The sequence below is a fragment of the Dendrobates tinctorius genome, unplaced genomic scaffold, assembly GCF_039654945.1.
Source record: "Dendrobates tinctorius isolate UK_male_01 unplaced genomic scaffold, ASM3965494v1 ptg000202l, whole genome shotgun sequence".
NCBI lineage: Eukaryota > Metazoa > Chordata > Amphibia > Anura > Dendrobatidae > Dendrobates > Dendrobates tinctorius.
Window position 1 is genome coordinate 7,212,485 of NW_027361869.1, and position 13,486 is coordinate 7,225,970.

The window sequence follows — 13,486 nt, forward strand, 5'->3', positions numbered from 1 at the left end:
ATGTGGCCTACACAACTATCAAATGGAGTGTTTGGTGAACTTTATTTTGTTTTTGATTTTTTTTTAAATACTAAAAGGATGTGACCAAAGATTTGTTTGCGATAGTATCACAAACTTTTTGGAGCTATTACAATGCAGGAGGGTAACCTACAATGCAAAAGATGAGGCTCCAAAAATTAGGGTAATACTAATCTGGCTGCAGCTGAAGGGCACAAGCCAGAAAAAAGGCTCCTCTATCTACTCCTATATAGTGTTTGCAACCAACCAATGTAGATGATACGGATGGATTCACACTAATAGGAGAATAAAAAAAATGAGATGCAAGAAAAGAAAAATATGTGTGAGGCAGTGACGCACGCTGAGCAGCCTACAACCAGACGTAGCTGAAGGACACACTACTCAGCGTGAGCTGCACTCACACACAGAGACCTCTCAGACAGCCGTGAACAGTGCAGCAAACTGGGCACTAGCACTGAAAGGCTGCAGAGAGGCTCCGCTGTCTACTCCTATAGTGTTTGCAACCAACGTATATGGATACGGATGGATGCACAGTGCACACTAATAGGAGAATGAAAAAATGAGCAGCAAAAAAAGGAAAATATGTATGAGGCAGTGACACACGCTGAGCGGCCTACAACCAGACGTGGCTGCAGGACACACTACTCAGCGTGAGCTGCACTCACACAGTCCTTGCAGACAGCTGTGAACACTGCTGCAGGGCGAAAGAAAGCTACAGTGGTGGATTATGTAGCCTGGGGTAAAGCACACTATGATTATGAAAATCGCTATCTCTAACTGTCCCTCACAGTCTTGAACAGCAGCCTGTCCCTAACGGAATTCACAGCAGAGTGACCAGAAATGGCGGCGGCTTTTATAGTGCATCATGACATCATTTCAGCAGCCAATCACAGCCATGCCATTAGTTAACATGCCTACATGCCTAACAGGATGTGCCCACACTTCTGAGGATTGTCATTGGCTGAATCAAATCAAACTGGCTCATAGCATTATGGGAACTTCCGATTCCGGTATTCGATATGCTAAAAGTATCGGAACTATATCGGCCGATACCCGGTACTTGCGGTATCACAATGCTCAACTTATTACCATCTTGATGACATAGCTGCGACCCTGGTGTCTTATTATTTTTTCATGCGCACCTGAGGCCGTTATTATGGCCATCACTTGGGCCATCATGCACAGATTTCTGAGCATTTCTGGATTTTTGCTCTGGGGGCAGCCCTGCTTGCCGCTTGTGACTTTTTGTGCGGCCGTTGCTATGACCGCTACAGCTAACGCTCTGACTAGTCTATGCACGGCTGTCACTACCTTTGGGTCATGGATTGCCGCCTGTGGCATTTTGTGCGCACGCACGGCCACCATTATTACCGCCACAGTAAAATCTCTGACCAGTGTAAGCATGGCTGATACTATCTTTGGGCCATTGATACGTAGCGCGCATGTGCTATTGCGACGGTGACAGCATAGCAGTGATTCCGGCCTCCTACATTTATATAAACTTTTTTTTTTTTCTCATGGCCGTTACCTGGACCACTACAAATAAACTTCTGCGTCTGTCCATATTTTTGTCTTTGGAGGCAGCCTTGTTTGGAGTAGACTTGAATGACATGCATGATGTAAAAGCATGTTCACACTGGCCATAAAAGCAAGCAAAACCAAAGGAAAAAACAATGTGTGTATATAGCCTAATGAAAATAAATAAGTAAAAAAGCAAGTGCATTAAATAACATAGGGTACTTGGCAAACACTTTTTTGATCAAAAAAGTATAAAGCTGTCCCACCACGGCAAGGTGTACCCATTTGAGACAGTAACTACACTAACGGTTAAAACCTTTACTTTTTTGATCAAAATAGTGTTTACCAAGTACCCTGTGTTATTTAATGCACTTGCTTTTTTGCTTACTTATTTTCATTAGGGTATATTCACACATTGTTTTTTCCTTTGGTTTTGCTTGCTTTTATGGCCAGTGTGCACATGCTTTTACATCATGCATGTCATTCAAGTTTACTCCAGTTCAGTTTTTTTGGTTTTTCTTCAGCATTTTTGTATTCAGTACAAATAGGGTATGGCCTCCTTTCTACTGAGCTGTGTAGTTCACTTAGACCCTCTGAAGCTGGGTGTCCGTTTGGGACCCAGAGACTCTGCCACTATTCACACTAGGTAGGTTTTAACCGTTAGTGTAGTTGCTGTCTCAAATGGGTACACCTTGCCGTGGCGGACAGCTTTATACTTTTTTTGATCAAAATAGTGTTTACCAAGTACCCTATGTTATTTAATGCACTTGCTTTTTTACTTATTTATTTTCATTAGGCTATATACACCCATTGTTTTTTCCTTTGGTTTTGCAGGCAGCCTTGTTTGCAGTCTGTGGCATGATATGCGCACGTGCGGCCGTTACTATGGCCACCATGATAAACTTTCTGACCAGTGTCATACAGTGCGCATGTGCTGCTGTTAGGATGTCTGATTATTACTTCCAGCGATACAGCTGTAACGCTGGTGCGTCCACGAGTTCCAGGTGTCTTTGCTGTGCATCGCTGATCACTGGTACAGGTATTTAAACCTACTCTTTTCAATATTGGACTCGCTTCCCCTGACGAAGTCGCTAGTCGCAGCAGCGATACGCGTGGGGCCTGCCTACCACCCCCTTTCTTCAACCCCTTTGGGACTCTTGCTGCTCTGACCTGTGTCAGGTGGTTCTAATTTGCTCATTATGCATCCACTGCAACTTTGCAATTTCAGCCATGGTATAACCATTCTTGGGCGTCTTTTACACTAGGCAATTTCATTCTGTGGTTAGTTCCACATGCTTTAGGGCAGTGGTCCCCCACCTTTTTTGCACCAGAGATCGGCTTCAAGCAAGACCATTCTTCCATGGCCCGGCAGGGCGGGGATGGAGGTGTGACAGGGGCGGGGATTTGGTCATAAGGGGGCGGGGCTATGGACGCGGTTGTAGTTTAGCAGTGCATACTTATCGTTTAATTATAACATTTATAATGTGACTCAACTCACCATAGGTTTTGAATGAGTGGGAGCACCTGGCTTGTTTCTCTGTTTCAGTGGGAGAATCGGGCTACTTCTACTGATGACCATCACTGCTAATGATGATTGGAACCTACAAGGAAATGGAGCATTGAGCACTTTAGAAAATAATCAGCATGTACAGTACTCCACTACAATTTTTCTTATCATCAGAAAAGGTATGTGTGGTTCCCCCCGTCCTGTCCAGCTCTATGTGGCTCCCCCTGTTGTATGCATGGCTCCCCTGTCCCATCCTTGTATACATGGCTCTGCTCCCATCCTCCCATCCTGTATACATGGCTCCGCTCCCACTCTCCCATCCTGTACACATGGCTCCGCTTCCACTCTCCCATCCTGTATACATGGCTCTGCTCCCACTCTCCCATCCTGTATACATGGCTCTGCTTCCACTCTCCCATCCTGTATACATGGCTCTGCTCCCATCCTGTATACATGGCTCTGCTCCCACTCTCCCATCCTGTATACATGGCTCTGCTTCCACTCTCCCATCCTGTATACATGGCTCTGCTCCCATCCTGTACACATGGCTCCGCTTCCACTCTCCCATCCTGTATACATGGCTCTGCTCCCACTTTCCCATCCTGTATACATGGCTCCGCTCCCTCCCTCCCATCCTGTATACATGGCTCTGCTCCCATTCTCCCATCATTGTATACATGGCTCCGCTCCCTCCCTCCCATCCTGTATACATGGCTCCGCTCCCTCCCATCCTGTATACATGGCTCTGCTCCCACTCTCCCATCCTGTATACATGGCTCCGCTCCCTCCCTCCCATCCTGTATACATGGCTCTGCTCCCATTCTCCCATCATTGTATACATGGCTCCGCTCCCTCCCTCTCATCCTGTATACATGGCTCTGCTCCCACTCTCCCATCCTGTATACATGGCTCTGCTCCCACTCTCCCATCCTGTACACATGGCTCCGCTCCCACCCTTCCATCCTGTATACATGGCTCCGCTCCCTCCCTCCCATCCTGTATACATGACTCTGCTCCCACTCTCCCATCCTGTATACATGGCTCTGCATCCACTCTCCCATCCTGTACACATGGCTCCGCTCCCTCCCTCCCATCCTGTATACATGGCTCCGCTCCCTCCCTCCCATCCTGTATACATGGCTCTGCTCCCACTCTCCCATCCTGTATACATGGCTCTGCTCCCACTCTCCCATCCTGTATACATGGCTCTGCTCCCACTCTCCCATCCTGTATACATGGCTCTGCTCCCACTCTCCCATCCTGTATACATGGCTCTGCTCCCACTCTCCCATCCTGTATACATGGCTCTGCTCCCACTCTCCCATCCTTTATACATGGCTCTGCTCCCACTCTCCCATCCTGTATACATGGCTCTGCTCCCACTCTCCCATCCTGTATACATGGCTCTGCTCCCACTCTCCCATCCTGTATACATGGCTCTGCTTCCACTCTCCCATCCTGTATACATGGCTCTGCTCCCATTCTCCCATCCTGTATGCATGGCTCTGCTCCCACTCTTCCATCCTGTATACATGGCTCCGCTCCCACTCTCCCATCCTGTATACATGGCTTCGCTCCCACTCTCCCATCCTGTATACATGGCTTCGCTCCCACTCTCCCATCCTGTATACATGGCTCTGCTCCCACTCTCCCATCCTGTATACATGGCTCTGCTCCCACTCTCCCATCCTGTATACATGGCTCTGCTCCCACTCTCCCATCCTGTATACATGGCTCTGCTCCCACTCTCCCATCCTGTATACATGGCTCTGCTCCCACTCTCCCATCCTGTATACATGGCTCTGCTCCCACTCTTCCATCCTGTATGCATGGCTCTGCTCCCACTCTCCCATCCTGTATACATGGCTCTGCTCCCACTCTCCCATCCTGTATACATAGCTCTGCTCCCATTCTCCCATCCTGTATGCATGGCTCTGCTCCCACTCTCCCATCCTGTATACATAGCTCTGCTCCCACTCTCCCATCCTGTATGCATGGCTCTGCTCCCACTCTTCCATCCTGTATATATGTCTCTGCTCCCACTCTCCCATCCTGTATACATGGCTCTGCTCCCGCCCTCCCATCCTGTATACATGGCTCTGCTCCCATCCTGTACACATGGCTCCGCTTCCACTCTCCCATCCTGTATACATGGCTCTGCTCCCACTTTCCCATCCTGTATACATGGCTCCGCTCCCTCCCTCCCATCCTGTATACATGGCTCTGCTCCCATTCTCCCATCATTGTATACATGGCTCCGCTCCCTCCCTCCCATCCTGTATACATGGCTCCGCTCCCTCCCATCCTGTATACATGGCTCTGCTCCCACTCTCCCATCCTGTATACATGGCTCCGCTCCCTCCCTCCCATCCTGTATACATGGCTCTGCTCCCATTCTCCCATCATTGTATACATGGCTCCGCTCCCTCCCTCTCATCCTGTATACATGGCTCTGCTCCCACTCTCCCATCCTGTATACATGGCTCTGCTCCCACTCTCCCATCCTGTACACATGGCTCCGCTCCCACCCTTCCATCCTGTATACATGGCTCCGCTCCCTCCCTCCCATCCTGTATACATGACTCTGCTCCCACTCTCCCATCCTGTATACATGGCTCTGCATCCACTCTCCCATCCTGTACACATGGCTCCGCTCCCTCCCTCCCATCCTGTATACATGGCTCCGCTCCCTCCCTCCCATCCTGTATACATGGCTCTGCTCCCACTCTCCCATCCTGTATACATGGCTCTGCTCCCACTCTCCCATCCTGTATACATGGCTCTGCTCCCACTCTCCCATCCTGTATACATGGCTCTGCTCCCACTCTCCCATCCTGTATACATGGCTCTGCTCCCACTCTCCCATCCTGTATACATGGCTCTGCTCCCACTCTCCCATCCTTTATACATGGCTCTGCTCCCACTCTCCCATCCTGTATACATGGCTCTGCTCCCACTCTCCCATCCTGTATACATGGCTCTGCTCCCACTCTCCCATCCTGTATACATGGCTCTGCTCCCACTCTCCCATCCTGTATACATGGCTCTGCTCCCGCTCTCCCATCCTGTATACATGGCTCTGCTCCCGCTCTCCCATCCTGTATACATGGCTCTGCTCCCGCCCTCCCATCCTGTATGCATGGCTCCCCTGTCCCATACTGTGTGCATGGCTCCGCTCCCACCCTCCCTTGTATATATGGCTCTGCTTCCACTCTCCCTCCCTTGTATTTATGGCTCCGCTCCCACTCTCCCTCCCTTTTATATATGGCTCCGCTCCCACTCTCCCTCCCTTTTATATATGGCTCCGCTCCCACTCTCCCTCCCTTGTATATATGGCTCTGCTCCCACTCTCCCTCCCTTGTATATATGGCTCCGCTCGGCTCCCCCATCATACTTACCCTCACATCGTTGAACTTCCCTCCCTGCATCTCGCGGCACTTCAGCTCCTTTGCGGAGCGGTCACATGCTACCGCTCATTAAGGTCTATGAATATGGACGCCACGCCTATGGGAGATGAGTGGCGTCCATATTCATGACCTTAAATGAGCGGTACACTTGACCGCTCAGCACTGGATGAAGCCGCCGCCCCGACAGGGACCGCTAGGTGAGTATCAGCTGCTGCACCGCCGCTGGCTCCCCAAGGGCACTGCAACTGCCCGGTGCTGGGCCGCGGACCAGTGGTTGGGGACCCCTGCTTTAGGGCAGTTAGGATTTACAAATTTTCATTACCTGTTTTTTGGGGGTGTCTGGGTCATTGGTTCTTTGTTTGTATTTTAAATGTTTTTAGCTTATTGTATTCTATATGAAATAAAGGTTTTTTTATTGTCTATTGGCATGTGCATACCATCATTAGCTTAGTCTTTGTCTCCATTTTTTTTTCTCCCTCACCCATGACAGCACCACGGAGAGAGGGGGTCCGCCCATCAAGGACAGGAACCTACAGACAAAAGAGCGGCACCTCTCCTCCGCCCCCAGTTGGGTTCCTGTCCTTGACGGGTGAACCACGGCAGCAGGAGTGGTCCCTCCCTAAGCTACCAATCTCTGAAATTCTCTCCGTGGTACTGTCATGGGTGAGGGAGAATAGCTTAGTTACTCACCGATAACGGTGTTTCTCGGAACCCATGACAGCACCCGCTTAATTCCCCCCCTTTTTTCACGTGTGCGGTGAGCACGATTTAATGTGTGTAGAGTGTGTTCTTAGACACGAGGCTTCTCTATAAGTATACAAATTATAATGTTATGTATATACTTTTGTTGTTAATTAACTGGGAGACCCTCTGATGCTCTGTAACCAACTGGGGGCGGAGGAGAGGTGCCGCTCTTTTGTCTGTAGGTTCCTGTCCTTGATGGGCGGACCCCCTCTCTCCGTGGTGCTGTCATGGGTTCCGAGAAACACCGTTATCGGTGAGTAACTAAGCTATTTTGCTATCCTGAGGATAGGACATAGAATCATAGAATCGTAGAGTTGGAAGGGACCTCCTGGGCCATCTGGTCCAACCCCCTGCTCAAAGCAGGATTCGCTAAATCATCCCAGACAGATGTCTGTCCAGCCTCTGTTTGAAGACTTCTATTGAAGGAGAACTCACCACTTCTCGTGGCAGCCTGTTCCACTCATTGATCTCTCTAACTGTCAAAAAGTTTTTTCTAATATCTAATCTGTGTCTCGTCCCATTCAGTGTCATCCCATTGCTTCTAGTCTTTCCTTGTGCAAATGAGAATAAAGATGATCCTTCTACAATGTGACAGCTCTTGAGATATTTGTAGACAGCTATTAAGACTCGTCACTGCATCCTGCGTACCTGCAAATACCATATTGATACTGTAAAAAGCAGCTTAAAATTTGCATTTGAAAAAAAACCCTAAAACTCAGTGTGTGAACATAGCCTAAGCGGGTCAGGTTAAGGATGCTGCAGTTAGATCCAAAGATAATTAAAAAGTAAGCATGGGAATAACAAAGGTCTGCTGAAAACTGCAGGTGTCAAGTTCATTGGTAACAATACAGGGAGTCCCTGACTTGGGGGCATCTAACTTCTGTATGATCCCCTAATTATGAAATATAAAATAATAGACTGCAGAAAACCAGAGGAAAGAAAAAATGATGTGGCAGGACTTCACTCGACACAACAGAAGGAAGATGCTAGGTAATGGCTAGGAGATACAAAATAAGTGTAAATAATTAATATTATACAGTACTGGTCTGCTATAGAGATGAATGATATATATAAAAAAACAACTTTAAAAGCTATAGAAGGCCTTGTAAGGATACCCTGGATTATTCCTATTCTTCAGCAGCACTTTGTTACTCCCACTCTTTTTAATTTTCCGACCTCCTCACATTCAGTTTTTAGCATTGTACTCGTTTCAGGTTTTTCTTTTGTGGGAGTGTCCTTCCCAGTAATACAGGCTGGGTATGAGATCTGTGAGGATCCAGGGTGCTGTTGTCTTCTATATCTCAAATGGCAGCAGTCTATTTTCTGCGCTTATTTCCTCTCCTTGTGCTTTCTCTGCCTTCTCTGACTCTGTACAAGCTTTTTTTTCTGCCCATTCTGTGGAGATCTGCGTACAACCCTCTCGCTGCTGCTATATCTTGGTATCCATTCTGATGTTTTTTGTTTTTTTTTCTTTTTTTGTTCTTTGTGGACAACTGCCCACACACAGATTTAATATTAAGTCTATGTTCTAGATCTGGTGCTATTTTTCACACAGACCTCTGGTCCAGGTGAGCACATTTGCAGCATTCTCAAGTCTGACCTGATTTCCGATTTGTGGATGGACTGGCCTGAGTTTTATAACAGCCCAACGCTCAGACTTCGAAGGGGATAGGCCAGAGTGTTCATAACCGAGCAGTAGATCTGACTGACCTGTTTCTTTTTCTGCGACTCTATCAGCTGGATAAAGGGCTTACTGACTCTCTGCCGCAGCAAAATGGTAGAAAATTTTTAATGAAAACTGTTTAGACTGCTTCACTTTTTATTTATGAAAGAAATAAGTGGGAAACAAATTCTGTGCCAGGGTGTATGTAACCTCTATAGTAATCAGGCCCTTAATAACACAATTGCAGGGAGCCAATGTGTTATCATGCCAGCTGGAGCACCCATGTTGGCTATTCTGTAATACTTTTGGATGGCACTATATAGAACAAATGATTGACTAAAAAAAAATGCAAAAAAAGCAATTGCAAATTATGTTTTTTGTGTTTTTTTTTGTTGTTGTTTTGCACTGTTTTGCCGCATTTGGATTTTTTCTTTTTCTTGTTTATTGTATAGTGAACAAAACTAGATCTCTTCCTGCAAAACAACCTGTCATTTGACAGAGGAAAACGAAAAAAAAGAAAAAAAAAAGCTCTTGGCAGAATGGGAGGAAAAAAATGCAAAATGCGTAAATATTGCCTGGTCGCGAAGGGGTTAGGCTACGTTCCCACAAACTTATTACTTAATGGGTCCAGAAATGTTGCAGAATTTCTGCAACATCAAAAACTCGCCAAAAAGCTCATCTTTGGAATGTAGCCATCAAGGGATCGTCCATTACTATAACATCCCCTTTTTGATCGAAATGTTTGGCCCTGAGAAAATAGAGACACTTATACTCACCTCCTGTGCCAGCGCCGTTCCAGCGGTGTCGGCACTCGCGGTCCTGGAGCTCTCATTCATTTGCATGACAGGTGGTGTCCTGCAGCCAATCAGCGCTGGTGTCACTGTCTCCGCCTTCTGTCGAATTGAACATGAAGAGGAAGTCCGGGCTGCAGCTGATCTCTGACGTCTTCATTTTTAATTTGCACAAAGGTGGGGACAGTGACACCAGCCCTGATTGGGCCGCCGGATGATAGCTCCGGGACCGCGGGTGCTGACACCGCTGGAACGGCGCCGACACGGGAGGTAAGTGTAAGCTCTCTTGTTATATGGGCACCCAACATTTAGATCAAGAAGGGAGTTGTCCTAGTAGTGAATAACCCTTTTAATGTTTATTTCCATTAAAAAAAAACCTCCAAGACAAACCCCGGACCAAATGCAATAATAAATGTGTGACCGGTCTGTGTTGTAATTGCTCTGATTCATTGCTGTCTGCTCTCAGGAGCCGGCCCGCAGGGGATACCTCGCTCAGCATCAACTGTTTGAACAGGTAATTAGATTTAATTGTTTTTATTATCCTAATATGGAAGATGTCCAAGTCCCAGCAGACAGGACCACGACGGCTGGGGCAGGGAGCAATCGCTTTTTCATAGTTAAATGGCTTGTTAAGGATTAGAAAAAAACATTTTTCCTTCTGTCCAAACCAGCGTCATCCCATCTACAGCCCAGCTCTATAAATGAAGCAGAGCTGCAATACCACACACAACCTGCAGGACATGGGTGGCGCTGTTTTTAGACAGAAGTTGATCATGTTTTTCTAATACTGGAAAACTTTTATCCTCTTGCATAATTTTCTGTACAAAGTTGGTAAGAAGATGGCAGATTTTGGGTTAAAGGCAACTGAAGTCTCTTTAATTTTGTGACTTTTATAATCGCAAGACCTGCTGATAACTGTCAGTTCAACAACGGCAGCGGCAGCTCTGGGTGCAGGCGCAAGAGACACCAGATCATGGGTGAAGAGAGCCCCATTATTTTCCCAGAATATTTCTATAAAGTGTTGTTTTTTTTTTTTTTTCTTTAATTTTTATGAGAATTTGGTTTCTCATATGTTTGCACAATACTGTAATAACATTAAGGCCACGTTCAGTATTTGGTCAGTATTTTACATCAGTATTTGTAAGCCAAAACCAGGAGTGGGTGATAAATACAGAAGTGGTGACGTACTTCTATTCTACTTATTATCTATTTGTTCCACTCCTGGTTTTGACTTACAAATACTCACAGTGTGAACGTGGGCTAAGAGTTTTTCATTAATGGCTATTGTCAGATAGTAATTCCAAGCACTATCAATTTGCTAATTGTTAAAGTTTTCAGCCGTTCTTGATAGATAGTTAGTTTTTTTTTTTTCTTCTTTTGTTTACAGCCGGTTGCCTTGGCGACCGACCACCACTGCTAGCTGAACTTGTAGGCTCTGCTTTAAATCAAGCTGGGATCGTGCGAGCTGGCTGTTACCTCTGAATCCTGGCAATCTTCAGCACCGTGCTTAATGAGCTAGATATCAGTGGTGGTCAGTCTCCTAAGCAACGACCTATAAAGAAAAATATTAATATCTCTGGAACAACTGAAAATTTCAATAAATGGAAAATCGCAAATGTGCTTATATGCACGATCTGTGAAGATGGGAATAACCTTTTTCTAGGAAACCTTTTAAAATATGAAATCGAGCACAGACACATGAGAGCAGATCAGTCTACGATATTGGACCAAATCTCCACAATGACCAGATCTCTATGGAGAGATCAAACCCCTTTGGCACTGCTCGGAGATTGCAGACGGATAGTTGTAGATATCGTTGTGACTTTTTCTTGTGTCGTCTGAACAGATACATGAACTTAAGGAGGATATTAGTATTCCGGATTATTGCTGCCTCGGGGAAGGAGATGAAGAGGAGATCACCATCAATGCTTGGTTTGGGCCAGCAGGGACTGTATCTCCACTTCATCAGGACCCTCAGCAAAACTTCCTGGCACAGGTGGGTTCCAAACTTTTTTTTTTTTTTATCTATCTATCTTTCCATAACTCGTAAAGTTTTAGCCACCTCCATCTGTAGCTGGATCACTCTTCCCCTTTTTTGTTGATTACTGTGGCTGCTCACCGTGATCCGAGCTGGGCGTTGGTTGGCCTGGGGAACGTGCCGATACCAGTCAGCTGACTCTTACCTGATTTTTGTATATTTTTTCTGTGCTACAGATTGTAGGAAGGAAGTATCTCCGTTTATATGCGGTGAGTGAGACGGAGCGCCTGTACCCATTCGATAGCTCTCTTCTCCACAACACCAGCCAGGTAGGTGACCACCACCACCTCCTCCTCTTCCACCATGACCACCACCAATAACTTTCTAGTTTTATATTACAGCTCTGATCACGGCCTTTTCTCCATCGCAGGTGGACATTGACAACCCAGATACAGACCAGTTCCCTGACTTTGCTCAGGCAGCTTATCAAGAATGTATCCTGTGCCCGGGGCAGATCCTGTTCATCCCGGTGAAATGGTGGCATTATGTCAAGGCTCTGGATATCAGTTTTAGTGTCAGTTTTTGGTGGTCTTGACAATAAACTTTCCTATTTGTGCATTTAATGAAATAACCGCCCCCCTTGCCTTTGTCATCTTATAGTTACGTGTCCTTTTCCTGTGCATCATAAATGTGCACATTCAGGCTCATATAGTCACAGGGAGTCTGCCCAAGCCGAATGAAACCAGGACAGTAAAACCCAGGTACAATACTCCTGTCTGAATGAGGCCTAATGTTTATACACCACAGCCTTACCTATGGCAAATCATATGTATTGTACAAGAGGACCTACAGCAGAAATTCAGAATTAATCCATTAACGATTTGTGACATACACATATATGTGGGTGTATGGAGCGGGCTCAGGGGCTGAACCTGCTCTTTAGTGCAGGCACTAGGAGCCAGCTCACATTGCTGCTATTTAATCATTAAAATGTTGCTGTGACAATGGCCCAAAAATTATTACTCCTACCCCAACAATGTACTTCCAGGGTGCTGATGTGTTGGCCACTAACTGTGGGCTAAAGAAAAGAAGTTCATGCTAGACAGCCCAGGAATTTACAGGAACTGGAGGCTTTTTGCCAAGAAGAGTGGGCAGTTTTACCATCTGAGAAAATAAAGAACCTCATTCACAACTACCACAAAAGACTTCAAGCTGTCTGTTAGAGAGGGCAATACACGGTATTAAGAAATGGGGTATGTAAACTTTTGATCAGGGACATTTGGATGTTTTGGGTTGTCATGATTTAAAAACAGGAAACACAGTAGTTTGACAATAAATGGCTTCCCCCAACCACTAACCATTAGTGGAGAAAACACCAAAACGTTATCATTCATATTCTCAGAAAAAGGGCCAAGAAAGAAAAAATTCTGCTGGGGTATGAAAACTTTTAGGCACAACTGTATATATGTAGCTTTGTCTCCATAAAAGGAAGGCGGCCCAGACACGCTTTTTGCACTGGGGGGCACAAGCTCTCAGTGTCCGCCCCTGACCAGACAGCAGAGCGCGCTTCCTCCGTCGCTTCTCCTTCTCCAATATCTCCACCGACCGTCTGTAGCTGTCACTAGCAGAGATGCCGGGGAAGAGCGGAGAGGAGGTCCCGAGATCATCGCCGTCGTCCTCCCGATCTGCACATCGTTGTATATGCGGGAAGATAAATCTGCTGCGGGAGCTTGTTCCCCCTATTCCCGGCTCCTGTCACCATCACAGGGATCTTTACTACAATGTCTATCGTACAGGACGCTGATTGTACGATGAGGGGACGACCTGGAGCTGCTGAGAGCCCAGAAGGGTAACACAGGC

General features: G+C 46.6%; 1 protein-coding gene across 1 annotated transcript in view; it reads left to right on the top strand.

Annotated features, from left to right (window-relative positions):
• The window catches only part of LOC141057129 (lysine-specific demethylase 8-like), a 51,978-nt gene extending 39,721 nt beyond the window's left edge, over nucleotides 1–12,257 (top strand). The window contains exons 5-8 of the mRNA XM_073553675.1: nucleotides 10,115–10,162; nucleotides 11,495–11,644; nucleotides 11,863–11,955; nucleotides 12,057–12,257. Coding sequence (XP_073409776.1) covers nucleotides 10,115–10,162; nucleotides 11,495–11,644; nucleotides 11,863–11,955; nucleotides 12,057–12,221 — 456 coding nt within the window. The 3' untranslated portion in view covers nucleotides 12,222–12,257. The remainder of the gene's footprint in view (nucleotides 1–10,114; nucleotides 10,163–11,494; nucleotides 11,645–11,862; nucleotides 11,956–12,056) is intronic.
• Nucleotides 12,258–13,486: the final 1,229 nt, after the last annotated feature.